Source organism: Leuresthes tenuis, unplaced genomic scaffold (genome assembly GCF_036924035.1).
Source record: "Leuresthes tenuis unplaced genomic scaffold, fLeuTen1.0.hap1 SCAF_17, whole genome shotgun sequence".
NCBI classification, from domain to species: domain Eukaryota; kingdom Metazoa; phylum Chordata; class Actinopteri; order Atheriniformes; family Atherinopsidae; genus Leuresthes; species Leuresthes tenuis.
Window position 1 is genome coordinate 6870135 of NW_027325371.1, and position 26908 is coordinate 6897042.

Here is a 26908-nt window from a genome sequence, read left to right on the forward strand (position 1 = left end):
CTAGAGGAGGAACTATGAAACTTAAATGCTTAATCGACGCAACACTCCTCTAACGGAGGTTTCTATGAAAAATTGACTAATCAAAATCACTCCAAAAAACGGAGGAACAAAACAGAAATAATAAGAAATCTTATCAAGGCTACACTAAGGCTATGGAAAAGCTTACAACAAAAGTTAGCACTATAGGAGGATGCTCAACTACAGGCTCGTGGGTTCAAGGCTGTGGATACTGTGGGACAAGGACGCTCAAGACAGGTTACAACATGGGGAACAGGTGGAAACACTTTGGAATCAGGGAGGACACTTTACACAGGAGGAAGAGCCAGGTACCTGAAACAAGAGGGAGGTTATTATTTCAAAATAAAACAGGAAATTACGAGACAAGACACGAATCAAAACCTAAAACGTGACATACACAGAGCTGAACAAACATCCTCCAAGCATATAGGGTTGCAAATCAATCACATGGCTTTCATATGTGGTTAAGGTTTTTATGCCCGACTCGTCTTCCTTATTGAATAACACTGACCAGACTTATTTTAAATAACTAGCTACCATATATCGGCTCAGTTCCTTTTATACATTCACAAGTTCACACAGACTCTGCACCAGTTGTTGCTGCCCTCTATTATTGCTGTAGCGGCATTTACATGCATTATAGTACAGTTTCATTATAACAATAATCTCAACTGTAATTAGGACATATTTTCTTGCAACTGTCAAGCTCTCCAGATCCTGTATTTTGAACTCTTATAACAGTGAGATCTTTTCTTCCACCTCTTGAACCACCTCTTGGGCTGTTTAGGAGTATTATTCAGTCGTATGATCACAATCAACATGTCATGACCAAGTTCTCACATCTGATGGTATGATTACAGCTCGAATTTAAGTAAAAATGTTCTATTGCTTTAATAATTGTTGTAGCACTGATACTGGTTGTAACAGATCTATTTAACTGGACGTGAACTGAATGAATTACTTTTTGTGATCTGGTTATATACTGTATTGATAAACTGAATTCTACTAGTTGTGGCAATGTTTGACATTTTGCCTTTTTTAACATCATCAGAAGTGTTGAAAGCAGTGCTGAGCTGTTTGGTGAACTCGGAGTGTGTCAAATGTCACATTCGTGTCTCAGAATGGCAGCGCCGGCCCTTTTTTCACTCTGACACTCAGTTTGTTTCCTGTGCAGCCGTCAGTCGCTCTGCACCATCAACAACATGGCCGTGCGAAGGAAAGACAGCTTCCTCTGGGGGAGAGGTATGCATATGAGTTCTTCACTCTTAATCTTTAAATAGTTAAGAACAAAAAGTAGAAAACAAAGTTAATTCAAGGTGATCTAGAGAATTTTGTGATTACTGTTCGTGCGATTTTGTCTGGGCCTCATTTAAACTGCTGCTGCTGACTCTTGCTGATGTGGTTTTCTGTAGAAATATAATGAAATGTGGGGTTGCAATTCTGTTATTCACCTTTTCATAATTTTAGTCATGTCATTCGTGGTGTAGTATATGAAGATGTGTTTACTGAATAGTGAAACTGAGCTTCATACACTCTATGACATCTTCCTGGACAAAATCCTCCACAAATGAGGACGAAATGTGCTTTAATGGCTTGAAGGGCGCTATAAATCAACCCGACTTATTAAAAAGAGGAAGAGACAGAGGTATTTTTAGCTTCATTCATTGACATTCATTGTTTCATTGAAAACTGATCTGTGAGTTCGAGCATCGGTGTGAGGGAGCTTGTCAAGACACTGCACAGTGCTGTACATGCCCTAATCAGTATGAAGTGTTACGTCAGTACTCTCAATTATTACTGCCCTGCATGCTGAGGCTTTATTTTACCCCACAGCTCCACTGAAACTCCCCAAATCTGAGAAGAAGCAGGGCGACAACTTGAAGACACGCAAGTTTGAGCTGCTAGATGATATTCAGGTACTGTGGTGAAGCTATCCTGCCAAGGTCTTCCAGCAAAATACCTCGTTATTCTCCTACATTCACCCACTGCTGCAACAGCACACAAAAGGCCTTTTATTCCCAAACTTTTGATTGCAATATAAAGGATTTGAAGGTTATTTTCTAACAGTAGTGGAAAAATTGTCTCTGAGTCACCGACTCTGTGGTTAGCTGTGATGTAACTCCGAACCTTGGTCCCTCACTAACATCATCTCTCTCCACCTCCCCTAATAGAAGCTGAGGCTGGAGATCAGTCACGTCATGCCTGATATCCACAACCCTGAACTGAAGCAGAAGAGCATGTGAGTATGGGCACATTTTTAGGGCGGCTCCTCTGTGATCAAGCACAATTTTTTCCTTTTGCTTCTCTGACACTTTGATGCTGTTCGGCCTCCCACACCGCACATAATGCCCAGTTTGCCCAGTTATGCATGTTTGTTCAGATTTTTGTTGAAATTAGTTAAAAGTTAGTTGATGCCTCTGCTTCATCATCATCATCATCATTAGTTAAGTACCACAATCCAAAAGCTGTCAAATCCAATCGTCAAGGTACATTTCCAGTGTAATTATCACTTTAAACTTCAATAATTTTTTTATCATGTCTACAAAAGGTGTAACTCTGACCGGCCGTACAGTTATATACATGAATAGTTAATGCTGGTTAACAAGGATCAAGACCACAGTGCAAATATGTCAAAATATATCTAAAATGTATCTAAAACAGAAATATAGCTTAGCTAAAGTATTGTTGCTCACAAATATCAAGAGCAAACACAGAGGGGTATATTTTCATGATTTTGTGTCTTTCTTTTGCTGCAGAAAGAATTCTGTGAGGAACAGAAGATTCCTACGTGGGAAAAAGAAATTTAATATGGACCCAAATTTGGTGAGCTTATGTTGCGTTTTTGTGTGCACCCACCGTAAGGGTACATTAATATTGACCTCGCATTTAGAAAGACGACTTTCTCTTTTCTTAAACACTAGCTTTTCGTCAGTCGGTGAGTCTGAGAGAGACGCAAAACTTCTGGTTTTGCATCAGTGCCCCGATACCCCAGTAACAGCAATGTTCACAGAAGATGCTCTGACACCATCCTGGAGTGTTTGTTAACCAAAAAACTTAAAAGTCCTTTAAAAAAGGCCTCAGAGAAGATTCTACGCCCTTTCTTGCAGGGCGGAGAATCTCGACATCTCGGTGCACTGTTTGCATTTAACTTTTATTCATTTATAAGCAACGACCTAAGGTGAACTTGGGTGAGACACTGAACCTAACATTGCCCCTAATTTTGTAACCTGGGGAAACCAGGGATCAGACCAGTGACTTTCCAACTGATGGATGACTAACTCTTCCTCCTGACATCTGTTTACTATTGGTTTCATTGGGTTTTCTGTATTAAAACTACATGCTTTGTTCCAAAAAAGTTGGGACACCATATAAAATATTAATCAAAACAGAACACAGCTATTGTAGATCTCATAAATCAATATTTTATTTATATTTTAATATTTTAAACGTTTCAAATGTTTTACATTTCATGAAGAGGCACAAGCTTATGTTGAATTTGATGAGATGCACTTGCACTTGGTCACACATCCACCAGAGGTCATATCCTGCAATATTTGTATAGGTCATTCAACAAACCCTGTTATTTAGGGGTCTAAGTTAGCAAATAGAGTTCTGAATGGCTGGCTGAATGGATCAACAAATCATTTGTGAGAATGAAGATACTTCAACCCTTACAATTTTTTTTATTTAAGCAAACCTCATCTTTTTTGTGCATATACCTATATACAACAGTTACTTTTGATTTTATCCATGTCGTATAAAGCAGACTCCAGTGCATAATACCAAACGGGAAGAAGAGAAGCTTTCTTACAGTATTATATAATCGTTTAGATTGGAGAACTTGATCTGTGTACAGTTTACATTAAAACAGCTTGGAGGCACAGTTGTGAAATTTGAGCTCATTTGGATGTGATGGTCAGCAACTAGATAACAGCACAGACAACTCCAAACACACAGCAGATGTAAATTTGAGAGAAGTGTATGATGATGCTTGGAAGTGCAACCTGTGCAAGCACAGACACATATGCAGAGGATGAGCAAGAGCAAGAAAAACCACATCCTGTTCGCTGAAGTGATGCAGAGGCGTCACTTTACCACACTGACCTCGGTTTTTTTTCGATCCTTCCTCTCTGGCTCCTCGATTGAGACAGAGTCCCTCAGTCTGTGACCGCTCTGCATTGAGGCCTGAGAATAAGTGGGCGGATGTGAAGATGCAAGACTTCTCGGAGTTAAGGGTCTTTTAGTGGAATTGATTTGAGGAACTGCTTCGTAGTTGCTCTTGCAGATTAAGAGTCATATTTTGAAGAAGGGCCTTTGAGATGAAGCGGTGTTAGAATTCAAAATGACCTGAATACTTCACATCTTATGTGCTGCTGAAAGATGACACCAGTGACTCAAAAGGAGAAGAAAAAAACCTTATATGTATGATAAAAATTTGCAGTGCTGATAAGACCCAAGTTGTGACCAATTTTTAACATAAAGGACTAAATGTGTCCTCTGAGGAGAAAACACAGATAAAACAGATAAAAGTCTGACTTCCCTCTCTTCTTCTACTGCAGGGTATCCATTACCTAGTTGAAAATGGCCTTCTTGAGTGGGAAGCAGAGCCGGTGGCAGAGTTTCTATACAAGGAGGAGGGGCTAAATAAGACCGCTATCGGCAATTTCTTGGGAGAAAGGTACAGTATGTGGGATTAACTGAGCTGGGATCAGACAGCAGGGCGGGATGGGATGGAAATTGTAGCTATATTGGATTGAAAATTGAAAACACAACACTAGAAGCTAGTTAGGTTAGCGTAGCACAAAAGAAAGAAAGAGAAATGGTGAGCTTGGCTCTGTCCAACCGAGAACAAAATGAGACTGTAAGCAAAATGTAAATATCAACAAACAACACACCTTTCCACTTTTATGAATGTATATGCAGAGTAAAGTGAAAAGAGGTAAAAATGTGGGAAGTAGTAAACAATTATCCTTTGCCCTCAATCTTCACCTTTTAAATTGAGTGCAGTTAAGATGGATTTGGGTCATCGAGATAAAGTTGGACGCTAAGAGTTATTTGTAATAAAAAGGCAAATGACCGGGTAGCATTCCAGTGAAAGCATTTTGTAATAACTGAATCCACTTTTTAAGATTTCTTCTTCAATTTGTTCAAAATTACAAAAAACATATAACACTGTACAGAAACTTTCATTTGGTGCAAGCTGTCTGTATTTAACTTAATAAATCTTAAGTCGGGATGCACTGACTGTCTGTTTATCTATTATTTTTGTATCTTATGGCCCATATTCCTAACTGTCCCACAGGGAGGAAATGCATCTGGAGGTACTGAAATCGTTCGTGGACCTGCACGAGTTCTCTGACCTGAATCTGGTGCAGGCACTGAGGTCTGTCAAAGTCAACATGAATTCTTCAGGCACCTTTACTCTAGTTTCTCTGAGGATATGGAAATCCTCTTCCTCCCTAACAGCATGTGCTCTACTTTAAGTGTTTGGTTGTGATTTTTATTTTACATCTCTGCTTTCTGACAGGCAGTTTCTGTGGAGCTTTCGCCTCCCAGGAGAAGCTCAGAAGATTGACAGGATGATGGAGGCGTTTGCAACTCGCTACTGTGACTGTAACCCAGGGGTCTTCCAATCCACAGGTAAGAGGCGGATTCAGTCTCTCATACAGTCCAATTAAATAGCAATCCTGCTTCTTTGATTACACAGCTCTGTACAAGACACATTACAGCAAGATGAAAGCCACGGAAATGCTTCATTTCTCCTTCTCTGGCCAGGGCAAACTGGTTGTTCAGTTTTTCCTCCTGCAGCGTTCTCACAAACGTATTATTCTTAATTGATGCAGTTACACAGCTGAGGCAGGGATAACAATGCTCAGCTGAAAGTGAAAGACTAAGCTGTGTTTTTATGTAACAGACACCTGCTACATCCTGTCTTTTGCCATCATCATGCTCAACACAAGCCTCCATAACCCCAACGTGAAAGACAAACCCAGTCTGCAGCGGTTTGTTTCCATGAACAGAGGCATCAACAACGGCGAGGACCTGCCCATCGAGCTGCTCACGGTCAGCTGGTTTTCATTTTTAAGGCTGAATCAAGCCAAACATCTTGTTCAGTTTGCATCTTATGGTGGCTAAAAACAAGCAAACAGTGACAGCATTAGAAATGACTTCAATACTTTTGTGTCTTTTGTTATCCTGGGCTTTTGGAGTATCTTGGAAAGGTTATGAAAAATGTTATTGAAATTAAAAGCAATATGAAGTTTTTTAGGCCCTTTTAATACTTTCAAACTAATACCTCAAACAAAAAAGGAGGCTGATTGTTAGAAGTTTCATTTTCTTGTTATCAGGAAAACATTAATAAATCTAAAGACGTCAAAGCAGTTTCCAAAGATCTGGAAACCTTGGGTTTCAAAATGAGAAATGTTATCAAGAGGTTTCACAGTCTTAAACAATGATGACGCCTCCAGGATGTGGTGCTAAGTGATTGCAGAGGATTGAGGTATGGTCTGAAGCAAGCCGTGTGTGGTTCAGCCTGTACCACCTCACTGAAATGGCCAAGGAAAGGAGGAAGGGACAGATGGATGAGGGAGAGGGAGGGTGGAGTTAAGAGAACAAGACAAACAGGTGCTGAATGCGTTTGCCAGGTATAAGCTTTTCTAGGCGTGACCCTGCCCCTAAACACAAGTTAACAACCTAACATCATTAGTTGCTGTGATTAAATTAATTAATTAAATTCAGTTCAGTTTATTTTTAAAGCGCTAAATCACAACAAATCTCAAGGTACTTCAACGCAATTAAAGCCAATTATAATCCACTTCCTTCTAATCTCATTATAATCCAATAAAATCAAATTGATTCAATTCCAAAATAAGTCCAATTCATTAAATATCAATTTAAAAAAAAAAAGGTTGCCTTGCTAAAGACACCAACAGGTAACTTCTTTCTCCCTCCTGAGCGTGCACAACGTGATGGTGGAAACAGCCATCTGCCTCAACCGGCTGGGGGTTGAGAGGACAGGAAAGAGGGAACAACAAGCACCATAACACCAGGCCAAGGATACCTGCTGAGACAGAGAAACACAAGTTGATGACAACAATAATGTCATGTGTACATGGAGAGTATAAGAGGAGGTAGGAGAGATGCATCATGGGAGGTCCCACAGCAGGCTGGGCCTATAGCAGCACAACTATGGGATGTTTCAGGGTCACCTGAGCATCCCTAACAATAAGCTTCATCAAAAAGGAAAGTTTTAAGCCTAATCTTAGAATTAGGAGATGCCTGCTTCGTGAACTCAAACTGGCAGCTGGTTCCACAAAAAGGGCCTGAAAACTGAAGGCTCATAGTCTCATTTTTTTTCACACCCTTAAAGGCATTTCAAACTTCTGAAGATGAACCAGACTTTGCTTTTGTTCTCAAATGTATTCCAGAAACTGTATGCGAGCATCCGCAGCGAGCCATTCAAAATCCCAGAAGATGATGGGAACGACCTCACGCTGACGTTTTTCAATCCAGACCGAGAGGGCTGGCTCCTAAAAATGGGTGAGCTGAAGATGTTAACACCGCACAGCAAACACTGAGTTGACCGTGGGTCATCACAGTGTTTCTCTGTACTTGTTTGAAAGTTCTCTTCATCCTTGTTGAAGGTGGTCGGATTAAAACCTGGAAGAGGAGGTGGTTCATTCTCACAGATAGCTGCCTGTACTACTTTGAATATACCACAGTAAGTTTCCTTCTCTGTGCCGCTACATGACAAAGGGAACATCAAACATCCTCAGTCTGTTTTTGACGTCCGTTTGATCTTACAGGATAAAGATCCAATTGGGATTATTCCCCTGGAGAACCTTAGTATCAGGCAGCTACACGACTCAAACAAACAGGTAGAGTTTCATTAATTCTTTCATTCATTCATGACTTTAATGAATCTTACAACAGCTGCTATATTTCTAACACAAGTGGTCAAAATATTGAGTCAGATGTCTATCAGAGGGCTAATAAAATAAACAGGAACATCCACTCTGTGTGTCTGCTTTTGTTTGAACAGTACTGTTTGGAGTTATATAACCCCAAAGGACAAAAGATTAAAGCCTGCAAGACAGAGAACAAAGGCAGAGTGGTGCAGGGTAAACACCAGTCATACAAGCTCAGCGCAGCCACCGCAGAGGAGCGGGACGACTGGATCGACGCAATCAGGTGAGGGTTGCTGGTGCTGTGGGGAAAACTGGAGGCCACATCATCTGGGCCTTTTGTAATCTCCACTTGAACTCTGCAGCTTGATCATACATGAGCTTATGTACAGAACTGAACAATGGTTTCCTGTGGTCTCAAATGGGTGCCTAGCAACCATTCAGAGCCAAGATATGGTCTGAAATGTGAACGATAACTAGTCGTTGTGACACCTTTGTGTTAATGAAGCTTTACGGTTAACAGGCTGTTGAAGATTCTGATCAAATGATTAGAAGTTAATATTAAGTTAAGGGAAGGACACATCCCTTCAACATGTTCTGGTTTCTATTGAAATCAAACAATTTGAAGACCTTGGGTGCCAGCAAAATATGAGAAATTCTTCACTATTAAACAATACTTTTTGATGCAAGGATCCACACCAGGGTACAAAACAAAAGAAAGAAGAAGAAAAAAAACAGGCTATTCTTGAAGGCTTCAAACTGAATCTTAATTGTTTTCTCAGGGCGAGCATCACCAAGGACCCTTTTTATGACCTGGTGTCTCTACGCAAGAGGAAGGTCACGAGCAACGTTTCCTCAAAGGATTGAAACAGCTGATGTCAGTGCATCTTGGATGAGCTATTAATAACCGCTCGCATAACAAAAAGTCGATCACATAGCATTTTCACATAAATGTACAAACTGGGAAGTGATACTTGCTCTGTAAAAAGCTCTTCGCATTACTTCTTCAACTTGCACCCACTACTGCTCAGACTTCTGGGGCTGGTAATTCCTACTGACAAACATCTGCTGTGGGGTGGGAAGATGAAGGTTACAGGTCGATGGTTTGTAAGGATCTTGAGGGATTTATTGAGCTGGCATAACATATGACTTTAAAACTCCCTGGGAAGTGACTGAAGTGATAGATTGTGCTGATTGGTCCTGCTGAATGATCACAAACAGAAGCAAAGTGACCAAAAAAAAAAAAAAAGAGTACAACCCTGGAAATGCCACACGATTAAAATGGGATGCAAAACAACTACAAAAATACACACAAACTGAGACAAAATAATCATAAAGAGAAGAAAAAAAGGAACTACAAAGGCACAAAAATAAAAACTGCATTAAAACCATAAAGAGACGCTAAATTATTAGTATAGAACCACCACAAATAGGTAACAAATGGAAGCAAAATGACTAAATAAACCCAAAAATACCACAAAGAGATACAGAATTACCGAAGAGACAAAAAAAACCCAAAATGAACAGTGAGAAGCGGAAACAATCACAAAGACGCAAAAAAAGGACATGAAAAATGCAAAACAGCTAAGAGGAGACATGAATTATCAACAAAGAAAGACTGTCCAGAAAGAAACACAAAATAACCATAAATACAAGTTAAAACATATACAGAATGAGAACAGAAACAAAACGATAGCAACAGAAACTCATATGAGTTAGACTCATAAGACTATGGCTGCAGTTCATTTGTTGCTCATTTTTAATAACTGAATATTTAAAGTTGTTTGTTTGAACTCACAGTGTAACAATGACAACTGGAGTTTATCAGTCAGAGAGAAATATGTAGCATTTTTCTTTCCTGCTTGTAGATAGTGTTACAGAATGGTTTTATTACTGATAAAAAGGTGTTCAAATATTTTGTCTGTTTTAACTTATGAATCTTTGCAACTGTACAGTATATTCTATTTGTCTGTTTGTTTATGCGTGAATAATTTAATGACTTATGTGATAACTACTTGTACAATAAACTACCTTTTCTTCTTTGCTGAGAGTTTGTGTTGCTCTTTCTCCAGCAGATGGCGCTACATTACTGCATGTTGTTGACCAGTTAACTTGTGATCACGAGTTTTAATTGACATTATTACTGGAATCATGATGTGAACTTAGAAGCTGTGAGAAAGTCTTGCCTTGTTGTTTTTTCAGTAGTGTAATCATCAGATTAACTATCTGGTATCTGGTGTGCTAAGGCTTTTCCTGTGCAGTTCCTGTATTTGCGAGGCTGTGATAGTGAGTTGTGGTTTCCTGGAGGCACAGAGCCGCAACACTTCTCCATTTCACACGTGCACCTGAAGAAACAAACCTCTTCAGATCTCTTTTTAGGTAGAACCAGACAGATTTGACCTGTGCACTTTCTTATATTAGCTTTGCCTCCTGATTGACTGTTTTACCCCTCATATTTCACAGCTATTTTTATTTATAGGGCAGCTCAGCTCACACTCCTCTCTGAGTTTAGATGGACGGATGAGGTATCTGCTGCAATTTTGGCGGGAGCCTTTTTCACTGACGTGGTAAATGATTCAAACGTTAAGACTAGCTGGGGTATTACTGGATTCCTAAGTAAGAAAATTATTGCAAAGCAACTTTCCTGTTTACAGTGAAAATATGTGAGAGTTGAATTCTCTCTCTCTCATGTGATTTCCATGCTCTGGTTCTGCTTGTAAATGATGATTCCTGAATGGTATAAAAACTGATCCTTCACCCCATAAACCATCATGAAATTGGGACAACTACCAAGTAAATATGTAACAATGTCATTTGTCGCTAAATTGAAAATGCACATCAGGCATATTTAACCTAAAGGCATATTTCATGTATTTACTTTTCAAAGTGGAAGTCGTGTGACGCATTTGAAGCCTTCAGAGCGCTCTCAGTTTGGAGATGCGGGGAGACGTGCTAACAGGTGAGCTAAGCTGAGAGCTGCTCAGAACCAGGACAGAGGAAGGGGAAATTTCGTGCTAAATTACGAACAGTCATTTATACATCAACACGACATTTTCTTAACCAAAGGATAGCTGCGCTGTGTCAGTAACATGCAACCACTGTCCAAGCAGGGATTGAGCAGTGGCTACGTTCTACTTGTGCAATACTGATGACCCTCCAAAGAAAAAAACATCCAAATTTTTAGATGTTTTAGTAACAAAAATGAGCTTCTCTGCTGTTTTTCTGTGTTTAAAGTAGCTGTTAGCTCCATTCTCCAAACTGACAGCGCTCTGACTGCCATCTCCCGCAGGTCAGACACAGCTGCCACTTTAGAAGAAGCAGGCTTTCCTTTTCAGAGTGAAAAAAGCTCCTCTGTGTGGTGTCGTTAGAAGGTAGCAGTGTTGGGGAAGCTATATTTGGCTCTAGTGGCCTTTATGTTGCAAGTAGCTTGACAGGAAAGTGGGCAAAGAGCGGTAGTGACATGTACATGGGAGGGATCTGCTCAACCATAGTTCCCAGAAGATAAATTTAACTGGAACTTAGCTTCCAAATTGGATTTTTGACTCAGTGGAACCAAATATGAAGTTGCTTCATATTTGGTCTTCTGTCCAGTTTTAATCATGAAAATCAGCTTCACACAACAGACGTGTATCAGTACACATAATACCAGAGTGCTTATAAACACAATATGCTGTGTAATATCTGTGCTGTGAGCTGGTATTTCTGGTACATCAGAAACAAGTCTCGTGGTAATTTATCTGAATCAAAACTTTGATGTAAAAGGATGGTCTTCATCAATTCTTTCATGTCAGCGAGTACCGGGGATGTTTATTCTGAAGGAACAGCCGAATGTCTGTGTGAGTGAAACGCTTACTACGTCCAAATTTATTCACAAAAACCACCTCAAAAAGAGCGAAAAAGCTTTTTTTGTTAAATCGTTGACTTCGGTTTAAAATGTGTATAAAGTCGTTTTAACAGTGAGACAACACTGCCACCACCAGGCCAAACTTGTCTCTTAATACTTTATCTAATATCATAAATATTGTTTCACAAATTTTTAACACTGAGGGACAAAAGTAAGACGAAATAGATATATTGTATAAGGTTCAACAGAGTTAATGATGATTCAGCCTCAACTGATCGTTACAGCTTTTCAGAAACAATAGCTAAACAAAAACAATAACATAAGAAACATCTGGACACTGAAGTACCTGTTTCATACTTTATTTGAAAACGGAAAGGTTCATTTTTTTAGATTAACAGGCTTGTTTGTATACAAAAAACCCTCACAAACTAGTATTTGCTGATATTATCAATTTCTGCTGCATTTTTGTGATTATTTGCATCTCAAATTATTCTCAAAGAGTTTTCTTTCATGCAATTTTCATCTGCATTTAAAAAAAAAGGTCCCAAAGTGCCTGCACACAGGTCCTTGTGCATTATTCACAGCCTGTACAATGCAGGCTGATGAAAGCTTACTGTTACCACGGGTCCACAGTAAGGCAACACTCGAGCACAACACTGCAACTGATCACTTTTCCTGTCCCCATAGCAACCAGAGTAAGTAACAGGTATGATGTACACACATCTGCACCCCGTCTGTGGTGAATAATTTAATACAAATATGTAGAAAAACTGGAGTAATGGCAGTAAATGAAATCTCCCTCTTGGTTGGTGACATGGTTTACTCTGGGGATGAGCGAGTACAGCATTATCTGTATCTGTTAACCATATCAATTATCTGTATCAGTATCCGTACACGAAGTGGGCGGGGCCTAACCTGGAAATGGGCGGGGTTCTTTAACCAGTATGTTATTTCAAGCATGAAATTGATAGGGGTTGATCAGAAATGTTTATATTTATTGCTGATTAGAAAACTATTTACAGGACAGCATCAGCATTGAGCTTCAGATCAATGGTTTTGATCATGATAGCAAACAAACTATTTACAGAACACGTTTTGCAACAATGAATACAACACATGCGGTTGCAATTATAAAGTAAAATGTAATGAACAAGGGTTTTCATACTTTTCACATAACTTTTAATATTTTTTATGAAAAAAAAAAATCTGACAGGCAGAGACGCAACGCGAGTCGCATTCTACCAAGCACCACATCTGACCACGTTCACCAGAACTCTACTGGTTATAAGTAACTACAAACCGAAGTAAAAACAAACTTGAAGCTGAAGAAACCCTAAACGTTAATGGAAAAGACCTGAGTGACAGGGAGAGACAGAGAGCTGTTCTGTGTGTGAGTGAGCAGAGCGGTGTGTGTAGGGGAGAGGCGCTGTGACGCTGTGTGAGGATTCTCAATCAATCCGAGCACAGATATTGACTCGTATTAGTCGTATAATACTCATACTTGGCAAAAGTGCTTTATCTGTACCGGATAAAGCCGAGTATCCGGCTCAACTCCAGTTTACACATTCCGGTCTTCAGTGATGACCTCCACTGTAGACTGATGCAAACACTGAACTTGCTGCTGATAAAGTGGCGTCACCTGGTTACAGTTAGTTGATACTGTGACTCAGGTACTCCAGCATGTTTAATGATGGGATCCTCCTGATGACGGGCTGATTTCAACCTCATGACTGGATGCAGTTCTTCTTCTGATGCCGCCGTTGAGATTTCAGTCCTGTTAAAACAAAAGAAAAAAGATTAATTCATTTAGAGCCAGAATGACCTCAAACACTTTTCAAATGGGAAACAAACGCTTCATTTAAAGTCTAAAGAATCAACAAAGTAAAAAACAAATAGTTGGAATCAAAAGCTTTTAAGAATTTCTGAGATAATATTTGAAGCTATAACTCAAGCAAACAACATCACACACCATCTGCGTCTCCTGTGTTGATGGTCTGCAGAGACATGCTCCTCTGAATAACTTTAGACGGCTTCTTAGTTTTCAGTGATTTCAGTGGTCCTGGTTTCACAATGATCTCAAATGAGTCCTCCAGCTCATTTCCTGCAACACCATTGGTCTCTGGCACTTTAGGAGTGGGGGCGGGGCTCTGAGGAGTGACCACACCTTCCTCTATTGTCTCTGTGCTGTGATTGGCTCCTCTGCCTTTCAAGAAGTGCCTAAAGGAGCTGCGTTGCTTCTTCGCAAAAACACCCTGGTTCTTCTTCTGACCTTCATTTCCCTCCTCTGCAGGCGAAGTTGGACTTGGTGAGAAGACTCGGTCCACCTTTTCCTTGCTGTCCCTGCTGGTATGAAGAGGACTGTTCTGCACGCCGTTCCTCTGGCTGAACCCACCAACCAGGGAGTCCCTCTGAGTCGACAGGTCTTGCAGGGAACCCGTCAGTCCCAAACTATTCCCAAAAACCAGCGAGTACTTGGGATTATGGTACTTATGTGCAGGTACCTTTAGGTCCATTTGTCTCGAGTCCCCGACAGATACCTGAAAGCGAGACGTGGATGTAGGTAGAGGGCGGATGTGCTCCACCTTTGGCTTCATTATGGGTGTTGGAAGAGGCGGCTTGGCGATGTTGAACTCCCTGTGCAGGTCCACCTGTTCAGATATGGCGTAGAGCTCCCTGAAGTCATTGTCAAAGAAGTCCACAGTATGCCCAGACATCACAGTAATCACATTCCTATCCATCCGAGACGAAGTCCAGGTGAAGCTGCAGGGAAGAAGAGGAGAATGAATCCAAACTATGGTGGAAACCATTCTTGGAATAGAATGGTGAAACAAGTGCCCTCCAATGTAATCAGGGGAATGCAACAGTGTGTAACACTGAAAGAAATCTGTTGGCACAAACGTATATAATCTTAGTTGTCATTACCATAGAATGAGCAATGTATACCCAGCATAGCCCTTGAGCAAGGCACCGTACCCCCATGCTCCCCGGGTGCTGTGAATGGCTGCCCACCGCAGTGTACGGCATCCGTCTCTGTGAGTGTGTGACCCTGTGCATGTGTGTGTCAACAGGTGCTAACCTGGATGGGTTAAAAGCGGAGGACAAATTCCATGTGTAGGACGTGTATGCATGACAGTAAATCTGATCTTAATCTTCATCATCATGGGTCACCTTCCTCGCCCCTCCACCATGGGTATTGTACTGCTATCTGCTGTGTTAGTAGTACAACACCCCAGAAAGGACATACCCAACACTGGCTTCAGAGCTAACCATTAGTGTTTTTCATGTTTTTTTGTAGACACCACAGTTTGGAGAAGGGGATGACCTCCCTTTCTGTTTGGTTGCAGTTCCAAATTTGTGGCGGTGGTGACGGGGGTGATGTGCCAGAAGGAGCGAAAGACACTTCGCTCTCTCACCTCTGTTTTTTTTTTGTCTTTCTTCTTTGATTTATTCACTTACTCAGTATTTCTGCTTAATCAGTTTCAGTCTCGCCAGACTTACATTAATATCTGTATTTTGATATTTGAAATTTCAGGGGATTTTGATAATAGATTATTAAAGTTTGTTTGCGAAGCTGTGGGCCTAAAGTTTTTTAGGGCGTATTTGCGCTGGCATATCATTAGTGCAAAATGTTTTGGGTAAAAAGTAGGCTATTGAAATGAACTGTTGGAATGGCAGTATGTTAAAAAAAAAAAACATACTGCCATTCCGACCATCGGAGGAAAAAAGTGTCGGAATGACGGGACGTTTGATAAAAAATTAAGTGTTGCCATTTCGACATTGGCCTCCAATTGTAGGAATGGCAGCATGTAACCCATTTTTTAATGTCAGTCCTAAGAAGATACTTAAACAGTTTAAGACGGAATAATCGCCAAGACAGCAGTCAGATCCGGAGGTGGAAGCGATTTTCTTCACGTAAACCTGTAGTCATAATGCGACATCACACATGAGTCAAAGCACGACTGATGTCATTTTACATCACACAAATCAATCATACCACAGTTTAGTCTTTAGTCCAAAATGTTAACGGGGGGACTGAAAGCCACTTCACCACAGATGCGATCTGTAATGTGATTTTTTTTTTTTTACATGGATTTCTAGAAAGCTGACATATGGAAACATGTAATGTGTAAACAGACAGAGCCACTGTGTACATGAGTGCAAAGCAGATTGTTTCTGCATGGAGGTGTGGTTGGAATTTTTCCTGTTTCAAGCAAGGATAGTTTATATAAGGGCATATTCAGTGTCTATACAAACATTTGATTATCTTCTGAAAACACCTTTAACTGTAAAGGAATTATTTTAACATGTATACATTCCTAGGATCACAGCCTGTTCTCACTATAAAATCATATAACAAGTGTTTAAAAAGTGCAGGTGTAATCATTTGTCTGAAGCTGGTTAATCATTTTAAAGAAGCACTGGCGTGAAAGCTTTTTGCTTCCTCATAATAATCTCACAGGTTTTATAGGCCAGGCTCAGTCAAAAATCTTAAAGAACAACGTGTCGATCAACGATATATTTCACCTCTGGACTTTACTGCTGTGATGGTAGATAAGCAGAGCTGTATTTCAAAAAGGATATCATATAATTCTGTGAGTTCAATGTGCATCAGAGAGTTTCTCAGGAGTTATTGGTGTAAGGGCATAACAGGTTTTTTGTTGTGTTGACTGTTTTGCAAAAGCATCCGAAAATAACATCATGAGCTAGCACACAATTCACAATGTCACTTTTCATGACCAAAAATTAACCAAAAGATACATAGATACATCTACATAGATGACAGTTCAACAAATCACCAAACTTAAAGTTGCTAAAGGTTCTGAGAAGTTGCTAAAGGTTCTGAGAAGTTGCTAAACCTAGCAACCATTTGGTGCTAATTTGGCACCAATGTTGTTAATTAGCTTAGAACTGTGCTATAACTTAGCTCAATGCTACTATGGGGAAAAGTTTCAAGAGGAATGATGCCCAACCTATGTAGAGTATAATGGTTTTTCAGACACATTTTCAGGGATTCACAGACATTTGCTACTCGCATCTGAGTTAAGACCGATTCTGTTTGTATGAGTTAATGCACGAGGAATATTAATACGACACTTCTATGACAACTGTCGATCCATCCCCGAGCATTTTTTGTTTTGACAATTATGTCTTTTATAGTTCACCAAGCGTGCCTCTTGAAAAGACTGACCAAAAAAGAAACTGTGTTGTATTGATGGATATTCACCTGTAGGACCCAAACATGACTTTCTCTCCATCCACCAGCATGTATTTGGAGCACAATGAGCCGGAAAGCTTTCCAAAGGACAGGGCCAGCCCTGCACCTTTCACCATACGCACACGGAGATTCTGTAAAGAAACACCCACTTAATTACACATTTCAAGCAACTTGGCATCACGCAGGTAATCCTGAGTAAACGCTCCTGACCTCAACTACCAAATGTCTTCAGCTGCGTCATACATGACATGTTGATTTACACAGATGCCAAGTCAAACTGAGCTGTCAACAGCTCGTGACATGACTCACCTTACACAAGAATTAAAGACAAAAAAACCCCCCTCAAACCCTGAAGCCAGGTATGTTTACTTACAGGGAAGTGAAAAGAAAAAGGTAACAGTAAGTAGATGTAAATACAGAGTGAACCAGTTTGGAGGAGGCTTTCCTCTGCTGCCAGCACCACCATGGAGGCGACGCATCAGCTTACCCTCTTTGGATCTGTTCTCAGGATCTATGAATGCTCATTTGTCAGAAGTAAGAGTAACAGAGCCAAGTGCTCTGAAAAGACCTTTCACGGCATATCAACTGACACCACTACAGGCAGCTATTCCAGTGCCACAGTTATTTAGACTGTAAAACTGCACACAGAAAGATAAGGCCGGGTATTGTGTCCCAGTAGAGATAGGATGACAGCATGACTCAGTCTGCTACTGTTCACTCATAATCTACATCAGCACTTACTGCCATTTCTCAGGCTCTGCAACACTCACATAAGGTTTAAATATTAATTCATACAGGAATTCAACCCAGATGGGCCTTCTTTGTGGTCACTTGGGTTGTTTTTTTTAATCCTTTACTTACTACTTTTTTTATCCTTTACTTAACCATGAAAAGTATAATTTGGATTAAAAATCTCTTTTACAATGGCTTACTGTCCAACATAGTGGCATTATAAGCAACCATTTAGTTTCATAGATGCGTACACAGGTGTGTCCAAGCTTTTGACTGGTACTGCAAATACATAAAAGATTTTCACAAAAAAATGACATAAAAATGGACATTAAAGGAAAACAGTGACAGGAAACTTAATCTTGATGTGTTTTAAACAGATTTAAATGTATTAAGGTCCGTATGAGCCCAGGAAACAAAGCATAAGGAATAAATCCTGAGAGCAAAAACGATACCTTTCACAGCTTTTTTAAAGGATTCAGGTCTGTAGACATAAACTGTGCCAACAAAGAACAGAGACATAAATAGGAACAGGTTCCTGATAAAGTTCATGGGGCGGCAAGGCTGAACATCCAAAATGAACATGACGTGCTTCAATCATCTGATGCGGACTGTATCCAATAATTCAGGTCATGTACAGGACCAATGACATGTCCAACTAATTTTGTGGGGTTTTTTGTAGTATATCAAAGTATCATCAACAAATACCACCCAGATGCTGGATTCATGCCATGTTTATGGTGTGTCAAAGGAAACTCAAAGAGTAAACCTAACCACAAAGTATCCAGGCCTCAATGAACAATTGGAATTTACTGCTTTTCTGTTAATACTTCACATAGGTTTGGTATCATTTTTGTTTCTTTTCTTATAAATGTTCTATTACCAACAATCTGCATCTGCCAACTGTAGACGGATGATATGTCTTGAACAGTGACACCTTTCTTGGAAAGAAAGGGTGGCATTTCCTTTGTGTGTTGTGTTGCTATAAAGGCAGTAATATCAGTAGAAGTGGGAATGAACCTGAAAGTAACCTGTGGTAGGGTTAAGTGGAAATGTATGCAGATTTTTGCTATCTGGGTGCACTGACCCAGATATGAATCTTAAACGTTTTAACTGGATCAGTTAAGATTTTGTCTTTTGTCAGGAATTTCCTAAAAAGCGCGACATGTGTTCCCTGTTATGTTTTAATCTGTACTCATTGATGCAGTCAATGCAACAGGAGCTGATGTCACTGCTCCACAGTGTTAGTGAGCCTCCTCCCTCTGCAGCTCTCTGTAACGTTCTGTTTGCTGAGCGCTCTGCTCACCCGCAGATGCATCGCATTAATCTGCAGCCGAGAGCACATATCCAGGAAGTGGGGAACTCCCCTGGCCTCCAGCACAATGTAGATAGCCACCCCGCGCCGTGACGAAGCATCCAGCAGGTCCTGGAGGATCTGCAGGTCTGTCAGGAGGTCCATGACGATGGCCACCACCTGGGAAACACAGAGGGGGAGGCTCAGTTTCAGCCACACAAGTGCATCTATCTAACCAACCTTAGAGTGCTTTACTGCTGCATAGAAACTTACTCTTGTAATGAGCCACATTTATTTTTCAAAGGCAGCTACGATCTAAATTAACAAACAACTTCATGTTGCACTTCTACAGTAATAATTTGTGCTGTAATATTGACCTGGTTAAACATAAGCTTTGAGAATAAGTTTGAGGACAATGTGAAACATCCTCGTCATATAAACAATTAGCACAGCCCAAAGAAATATACAGGGACCATATTGTCAGTAATTTAAAAAAAAATAAAGAGTGCTATTTGCATATTTTGTCAATTCTTTGAGAAATAGACAGAATCCATAAACAACTAATAGATAGATCATTCATAATTCATCTGTATTTATGTGACGCTCTAACATACGCGTACAAATATCTGCAGAATCCATTATTAGACGTACAGTTCTGTGAAAGCTGCAGCTCAGAAACCATTGGGAGTTTCTGCATTAAGTCCTTTTATTTCTAATACTTTGAATCAATCTTTGATCAAACTTGGATTGAATTCATAACTTCTTCCTATTAAGGAGCATTTTCACTGCATGATGCTAGTTATTTTACTTAATCTAAGGTTGAATGTGTTCCACCACTGATCGAGACAGAAATATTAAGTTCAATTTGGTAAGGATCGATTGAGCATATGCTGCCATAACAGAAGATTAGGATTGATATCAGTTGATTGTTTGGTTACTATTCACTCTAATGAGGATAAAAAATTGGATAAAATATCTTTTACACACAGTTTGAGGTCTGACGCTTAATATCCTATACTTTTCACATTTTTATCAAGACTTATTTTATTTAAAAAACGGGCACGATGAATTGTGTTTAACGCATTCTTTCAAAATACCATGAATACATATAGTTTCAGGGTTTTTTTGTCTTTTAGGAAATCAAATCACTCAAAATAGGAGGTAAGTCTATAATGTTTTTATTCTATTTAATAAGCTAGGGTCAAATTATGACATGATCATACAATATGTGGGCAACATTATTTCATTGTTTTAATATGACAGTTATCACTAACACCAGTATATTACTGCAACCGAGACATGATGTCATGACCAGCGAGGTCACAAACACCTCTACTGCTTTACTACAATAAAATCAATGTACCTAAAGTACAAGTAAAGTTGTGAAAATTTCAGGTCCATGAAGGCAACTGCAATATTTCTGGTACCTGTCATGAATCATTTAGCTTATATATCATCCACAGTAAACCGCAAAGCTGAAATCACTTGAACTCTTTTTCAGCTTTGTTGTTTTTTCAGCTCAAGCTCGACTTTAAATTTTAAACATTAAGGCTCCTAAATGTTTCTCAGGCTGCCTCTGCCAGTTTCCACAGTGGCTCTAAGGCTAAGTTTAAATCGATCATTTCCTGCAGCAGTATATACACCTCAGGAAAACTTGTTTTCCAAGGTGCTTAGGAGGGTTTTCCCAACGGTTATGATTCATATTCTCCACTAATCATTTCAACAGATATTTGCCTTCAGGATCTTAACACAGCATTACAGGATCTGAGATTCTCTGAGTACATTTAATGTATTACAGAAGCACAATGGCTGTGTGCAGTCAACTGTTTACAGCTACACTGGGTTTTTATATTCTTGAGAGGCATTTAAAGCGATCACGTGATTCAGCTTCGCTGAATGCGTGTCTGAGCCCAGTAAAGCAGACTCTGAACAAGTTCAGACAAACAGAAGCTTAAATGCCACGAACAAAGAAGTGTGCGTCATTAAATAACCAACTGCTGCAAGGAGGCTTAGCAGATTGTGGATAGATTTCAGTAATTAAGAGACACGGTTTCCTTTCTGGTTTACTGCATGTTGAATGAGATACACAATTCACAGCTGCAAGATCTTCATCTAAGTCACAATGAAATCCAAATATAGTCCGCCTGAACAGCACATAAACACGTGTGCCTTTCATGTTGATATGAACCACTGCCAAGGCTGAAAAACTGAAGTTAAAACCAGTGCTGTCAACTTCTCCAAAAGCTTCCTGGAGTCACATCTTCTCACTGAGGGGCTGAGATTGGAAGAGATGGTTGTGGAGGTGGCTCTTTCTGTTAATAGAGACATAGAAAGTCTGCTTTTCTAAATAAAATAAAGGTCTACGTGAGGCTTTGCCTCGATCATAACGACTTTCAAGGAGCCTTTCACAAGAAAAACTACAAAAATACTGTACACAGCGCATGGGTTAGGGGCCACATTAACATTTCTGAAGAGCTGGGAATACTTCAGTTCAGAGAGATGAACTTTCCACAAATGAGGGGAAATGCAAATCTGTTGCCACAGGTGCAGGCATCCTGCAAAGATCACACAAAATGCACAGCAAGCGATCTTGACAGAAATGAAAAACAACCAAAGGGTTGCAGCTAAACAACAGCAGAAATGTCTGCAACGATTCCACATGAGACGAAGACTGAATGAGAAGAAGGGCGTCAATTATGGTTGCTGTTGTACTGTACAGGAAGTCTGACATCACCGAGCAACATCTACATTTCTAAAACGGCTTCATTAGCGGAGGAAAACTGCGTTTCGGCTATAACACGTCTCTCAAAATGTCCCGAGAGCACATAATACATCCTCAACAAGACCAGTCAGCATCAGATCAGGAGTTGTATTATTTGACGACGCCAACGGACCCAGCAGGTTAGATTCACCACATGGACAACACTGGGATATAAAACAAAAGATACCATTAAAATCAAAAATATTCCAAATCCTTAAAAACACACGGTCTAACTGAATATGAGTGTATCGAGCAACAATTTTTAAAGTAGTGGTCTTTTGAAAGCTGTAGTCGTTCAAGACGCGAAAGGTTTGGTCTTTCTTTGGGGCATAAGGTGAGCTGCTTTTGTGTGCGCCTGTGGCTTTGCTGTCAGTCTTGATGTGGGATATAAAAGGAAAACCCTCCAGACTGACAGTTTGGAACAAGTATAAATACCTCAGCCTTCTGATATGGTCGGATTACATCTGATGCAAATTATTTCTCCCCCAGCAAACCTCAGCTAAGTTCTTGTTAGGACACTGTTGCAGAGCCCTTTTTTTTTAGCCTGCATAGTTTTTGGTAATCTAAAATGTGATTATCTCTCCTGAATGGTAGTTTGACTTCAACCAGAGACAGCTGAAGTCCCCACCCGCCACAGCTGGGTCTCTTTTTTTGACAAAATCATCTCATATGGTCGTGTCGCGCCTCTAATATCACCATAGGTGGATGTGACTAAAGGAGCCACGGTCTGAGCCTTGGGGTAGTGGAGCTCAGAAGGACGCTTTCAAGTGTCTGGCAGTGTTTTAGGAGCAGGTGATTTACTCACCCTCAAGGGGAGAAATCTTAGCTTTTGACTGGTTATTTAGACTCTCGGGTCCTGAGTACACTTCAGTAAACACGTCATAAACAGGTTTAAATTACGTGTTAAATTCAAGTTCTGCAAAAGGAGCTCTGGTGAGCTGCTCTGAAGACGTTTACTGTCCCTCCTCATGTCAGTTTGAATCACTCTGTATCCTGCGTCTGCAACCTGTCAGACCAATCACAGGTGAGGCTCCCTCGCTTTAAATTTGGCGTGCACACCCGGGAGCTTCTCAGCCAATCAGGACACGGTAGTAATCTGTGAGAGCATGAGAGAAAATTATCGTTCAGGCTCGTTCAGTACCAACACCAACCCGGGCTAAGACATTGTGGGGGAGGTTTAATCTCTCTGCTGCGTGTCCTGATGTGAAGATGACATTTACAGCAGCCCTCTCCAACTTCACCACAGATGACTCAGCTTGTTAAAACCTGCACATGACTTTTCATTTAATGTCAGCTTTGTAACTTCTACCTGGCTGGTTAACCTTTCCCGGTTTAAAAAAGGGAATAAAGGTAAGAGAGGTCAAGAATGATTACGGTGTACATGTGTAGGGTTTATTTTCTTAAACTGTACCTCATTTAAATCAATTCCACAGTAAAAGAAGCACTTAAAAAGGAGTTTCTTGAATTTTTAACTGTTTTGAACTGTTCAGAACATTTTACTTCTCAGGGTCTGAGGAAACTATTAATATGAAATTAAAACTATTTGAGAGGTTTTTTCAGACTTTTTCCTTGTGTTTATTTTCATAAATTGTGTTTGATGATTGAAAAGAAAGGCACACGAATCTTCCATCAAGTCATAATAGGTTAAGATAAATGATGACTTTATAATTTAAGTAGTAATACTTGATCATTAGTTTAGTTTAGCGATACAATACTAACTAGGCTGACCAGGCCAGCTGATATTTGGATTCTCCGCTGTCTGAAGTGTCTATGATGCTTTATTAATAGCTATATTTAGTTCCATTTAAACCTCACACAGACACTACATATTCAAAAGAGAGCAGTTCAATTCGGCATATCTCCACCAAGGCCGAATATGAATTGAGATCGAGATCAACACGCAGCTCATCTGGTAAAGTTTTCTTTTGAATTCTGTCCATTTTCTTTTTGAGTGCTCACAAACACTCAAACCAGCATCCTGCACCAGGGCCAATGATGTGTTGTTTAACTAAAGCGTATTTGCTTAGCCTGCGATCCAACCTTCCACCAACTTTCATAGAATTTGTCTTGGTAGTTTTGGTGTAGTCCTGCTAACAGACAGACAGCCAGCCAGAACACACACAAAAACCTTTATGAACATCAGGTCAACAGTGCAAACCGAAAGGAAAGCAGCTGCTCAGATAGTTTCGGGTTATAAATCCTGACTGTCACATTTAGAATTAAAGCAGAAAAACTTATCAATACAAACTCATTAAACCTGCCTCAGGCTTCTGTTATGTAATGCCAAATTCACTGTAATCTTGGTTTCTATCAAAATTACAAAGAATAGATCTAAAATCACATGACTCAGTCCCAGAGTAAACCATGAAAAACACATACTTATTCATACTGATGGATGCAAATTGTGCTTTTTTTGTGACACCTGGCATGACTTTCAAAGTAATGTATAGCAGCACATCTGTGCTGGAATCTTCACCCTGTGAGCCAGAAAGAAAAAAAAAGACATTTCTAACATCTTTTCCTAACCGGGATGTTTTAATCATCTAAATGGAACCAAACAGCAACAGAAAGGTGGAGTAAATATGAAAAGTGGCGTCGTACTGCAGACAAACTCAGGTGTCCTGGCAACAGTCGTAAAGATTTAGTTTATGGAGTGAATAATGAAATTAGACGTAGTCCCTCCGCCTCATCACAGACTTTGAAAAGAGCCCTAAGATCACTTTAGTCTTGAATTATTTGGATGAAGTAAACTGAATGGAATTAATTAATCAGATTGACACCCTAGTTCAATGCGCTGTAATGGATTATCATCATGACTCTATACAGGTTAAAATAATAGTTAAACTGTACATTAATTTACAGATGGTGTAAAAGATTGCAGGACGTGATCAGATCACATGATGTCTGGTTGTTTAGTATAAAAAATAGTCCACAGAACATCAACTAACTGTTTCAGCTTTGTTTCACACTTTAAAACATGGACATTTGTAAATGTTTGGTACTTATTTCCAATAAGTTACCAATCATGTTCAGTTGATCAATTAATCAGCAGTTCTGGGTAAAAGAAACACATGCTTAGATTCTAAAGTAGAGAAATTGGGGGTGTTTTCAGCTTGAAAAATGACTCAAAACTACAAATGATCCAAAAAATGTTACCGACAGTTTTCTGTTTAAGCATTAATTGACTAATTGTTTCAGTAAGCCAACATTCCCACTAATGTTGAAGTCAAAATAGTTAACAGCTATTATTAATCATAATAATTTAGCATGATCTTAATCAAATCTAATAAATCATGTGCTACTTTAGGCCTCCTGAAAGCGATTCAAATAAAACTAAAACAATCATCTATTGCAGGCTGATATCATTCATGAAGTCAGGACACATTTAGGGTGAATTGCTCAAAGCCTTGAGGATCTTTGTCCCTTTCATAGACATGTGATCACAGTTTATTAAACCAGCTGTGGGACAAGTATGTCAGGGACTTTTCCTTGTCATGACACTGCAGTCAAATCAAGATCATTCTGTAAACGTTGACACATAAACTGAAGCTTGGAGGTTCCGTAATTCCAACTATCTTTCCAATCTGTTCTTACTCTGGAAGTCTGTGTGACATTCCAGAGGATGTCACAGACAAAGACAAAAGTTTAGTTTTAAAGGAACCCTAACCCTAATAAAGAAAACGAAAACTTTCAAGCACTTAAATGATGTCTGGAAACAGGAGAAAATGACTCTACAATGAAGAATAGGAAATAAACTGTAAAATGGCTTTTTCTCTTCATGAATCAAAAGTTGCTTAATCATTTACCTTATGAGAGCCCTGTATGAGTCTCCTCACCACCTCCTTGATGTGCGGCCCGGGCCCCTTGGGCGGATGGGTGTGCACGGACACCCGGGTCACCCCCTTGTAGACGCCGCTGCTGCCCGGCCAGCCGATGTCCAGAGACGGCACCTCGGTGTCGGACATCTGCGGCCAGTAGGTGGAGTGGACCCCGGAGTCCGCGCTGGAGGCCTCTCTGGGCTTCTCCTGCTCGCTGGATTCCGAGTCGCTGTCCGTGTCATACTCCTGAAACGTTTTTCGGATGACTTTTACCTCCCTGGCGCAGAGGAAGTCCTTGATGTTGTCCTCCTTGAGGCGCATCTTGAAGGCTCCGTCGCCGTTCCGCAGCAGCTGCTCCAGGGCGGCCCGCTGCTCCTCGCTGTAGTAAAACTCCGGTTTGGACTCCGGTACCTTCTCGTTGACGTGCTCATCGTCCATGCACATCAGCTGGGACTCCGCCATGACCGAGGAAAGCTTCCTCCTCTGTCGATGCTGGTACAACTACCACTTGTTCAGCAGGACCACGTTACCTGAGCCGACAGGTGTGGGAGGAGCTCAGGTGGGAGCAGGAGGCGGAGCCAAAAAGCTACCATAAAGCGCAAAACATTTTTATAGCTCTTCCGTCTGAAAAACCTTCAGAATACGACGGTGGGATATTTGTGTTTGAGGTACGAGTACAAAAAAGTGCTCAAGCAAACCTGGAAATGCCACACTGGAAATACCCCCCAACAAGTGGAAGTACTGCATTAAAAACTTTACAAAATGCCAAGCAATAATGGCAATGAAATACTCCATAATTACAGTCTTACTTAAGTAAAAGTGGCAACACCACACTGCAAAAGCACTCGACTAAAGGTAAAAATACTGCATTCAAAATCCCTTTTGAAATAGAAATACAGAAATTAGTATACGTGTTGCATTAGTAAAGTAAAAAATGTCATGAAAAACTTTCTGATAGTTCTTACTGCAAACGACTTCCTGCAAACGTACTCCACAAGTAAAAAATATACTGCATAAAACTTTTTTTCATGAATCTCCATTTGTGCTGTTATAATAAAACATGAAAACGGGGTAAAAATTAATTTGTTTTACTTTTTTATTGAGATTAAAACAAAAGTTTAATAATAAACAAAAAAAATAAACCAAACAATTAAGCAGAGGAAGAACCTAAATTTTGAACTATTATGTGCAGTACCACCCGACTCAAGATGCAAGTTGATCAACAGCAGGCGTGTGTGCAGCTTTTATTTTGAAGGCCAGCTTTCCTTACTTATGTTTTAGTTTTTGCTGATTTTATGAAGATGAGCAAAACTACAAAATATACA

The 26908-nt window shown here is 40.0% G+C and overlaps 2 protein-coding genes across 4 annotated transcripts; one reads left to right on the forward strand and one right to left on the reverse strand.

The window, feature by feature from the left end:
* Positions 1 to 1179: 1179 nt before the first annotated feature.
* Positions 1180 to 9631, forward strand: cyth4a (cytohesin 4a). The gene is made up of 13 exons (XM_072368641.1): positions 1180 to 1260; positions 1852 to 1934; positions 2190 to 2257; positions 2775 to 2841; positions 4578 to 4696; positions 5321 to 5401; positions 5546 to 5658; positions 5933 to 6081; positions 7446 to 7557; positions 7662 to 7738; positions 7824 to 7895; positions 8060 to 8208; positions 8705 to 9631. The coding sequence occupies exons 1-13, from the start codon at positions 1221 to 1223 to the stop codon at positions 8787 to 8789; spliced, it is 1215 nt and encodes a 404-aa protein (XP_072224742.1). The 5' UTR covers positions 1180 to 1220; the 3' UTR covers positions 8790 to 9631.
* fam83fa (family with sequence similarity 83 member Fa) lies at positions 6970 to 26131 on the reverse strand. 3 transcript variants are annotated; one of them, XR_011908002.1, is made up of 6 exons: positions 25572 to 26131; positions 19017 to 19184; positions 16991 to 17112; positions 13736 to 14526; positions 13406 to 13540; positions 6970 to 7078 (listed from the first exon to the last, which is right to left on the reverse strand). XR_011908002.1 is itself a non-coding variant. In XM_072368640.1 (5 exons), exons 1-5 carry the CDS (start codon positions 26043 to 26045, stop codon positions 13491 to 13493), a joined length of 1605 nt encoding a protein of 534 aa, XP_072224741.1. In that variant the 5' UTR covers positions 26046 to 26131; the 3' UTR covers positions 13369 to 13490. The 3 variants fall into 3 exon arrangements, 1 of the variants encoding a protein (XP_072224741.1); XR_011908001.1 differs by having other exon boundaries at positions 6970 to 7081; XM_072368640.1 differs by lacking the exon at positions 6970 to 7078 and having other exon boundaries at positions 13369 to 13540.
* Between the last annotated feature and the right edge of the window lie 777 nt (positions 26132 to 26908).

Bases quoted from the DNA above. Each gene is read 5' to 3' on its own strand.
- fam83fa (XM_072368640.1), bottom strand. From the start codon at position 26,045: ATGGCGGAGTCCCAGCTGATGTGCATGGACGATGAGCACGTCAACGAG. The intron at 19,185-25,571 runs GTAAATGATTAA...TGTGTTTCCCAG, and splicing joins TCATACAGGGCTCTCATAAG to GTGGTGGCCATCGTCATGGA. The intron at 13,541-13,735 runs GTGTGTGATGTT...TTGTTTTAACAG, and splicing joins CAACACAGGAGACGCAGATG to GACTGAAATCTCAACGGCGG.
- cyth4a (XM_072368641.1), top strand. From the start codon at position 1,221: ATGGCCGTGCGAAGGAAAGACAGCTTCCTCTGGGGGAGAG. The intron at 4,697-5,320 runs GTACAGTATGTG...ACTGTCCCACAG, and splicing joins GGCAATTTCTTGGGAGAAAG to GGAGGAAATGCATCTGGAGG. The intron at 7,896-8,059 runs GTAGAGTTTCAT...TTGTTTGAACAG, and splicing joins TACACGACTCAAACAAACAG to TACTGTTTGGAGTTATATAA.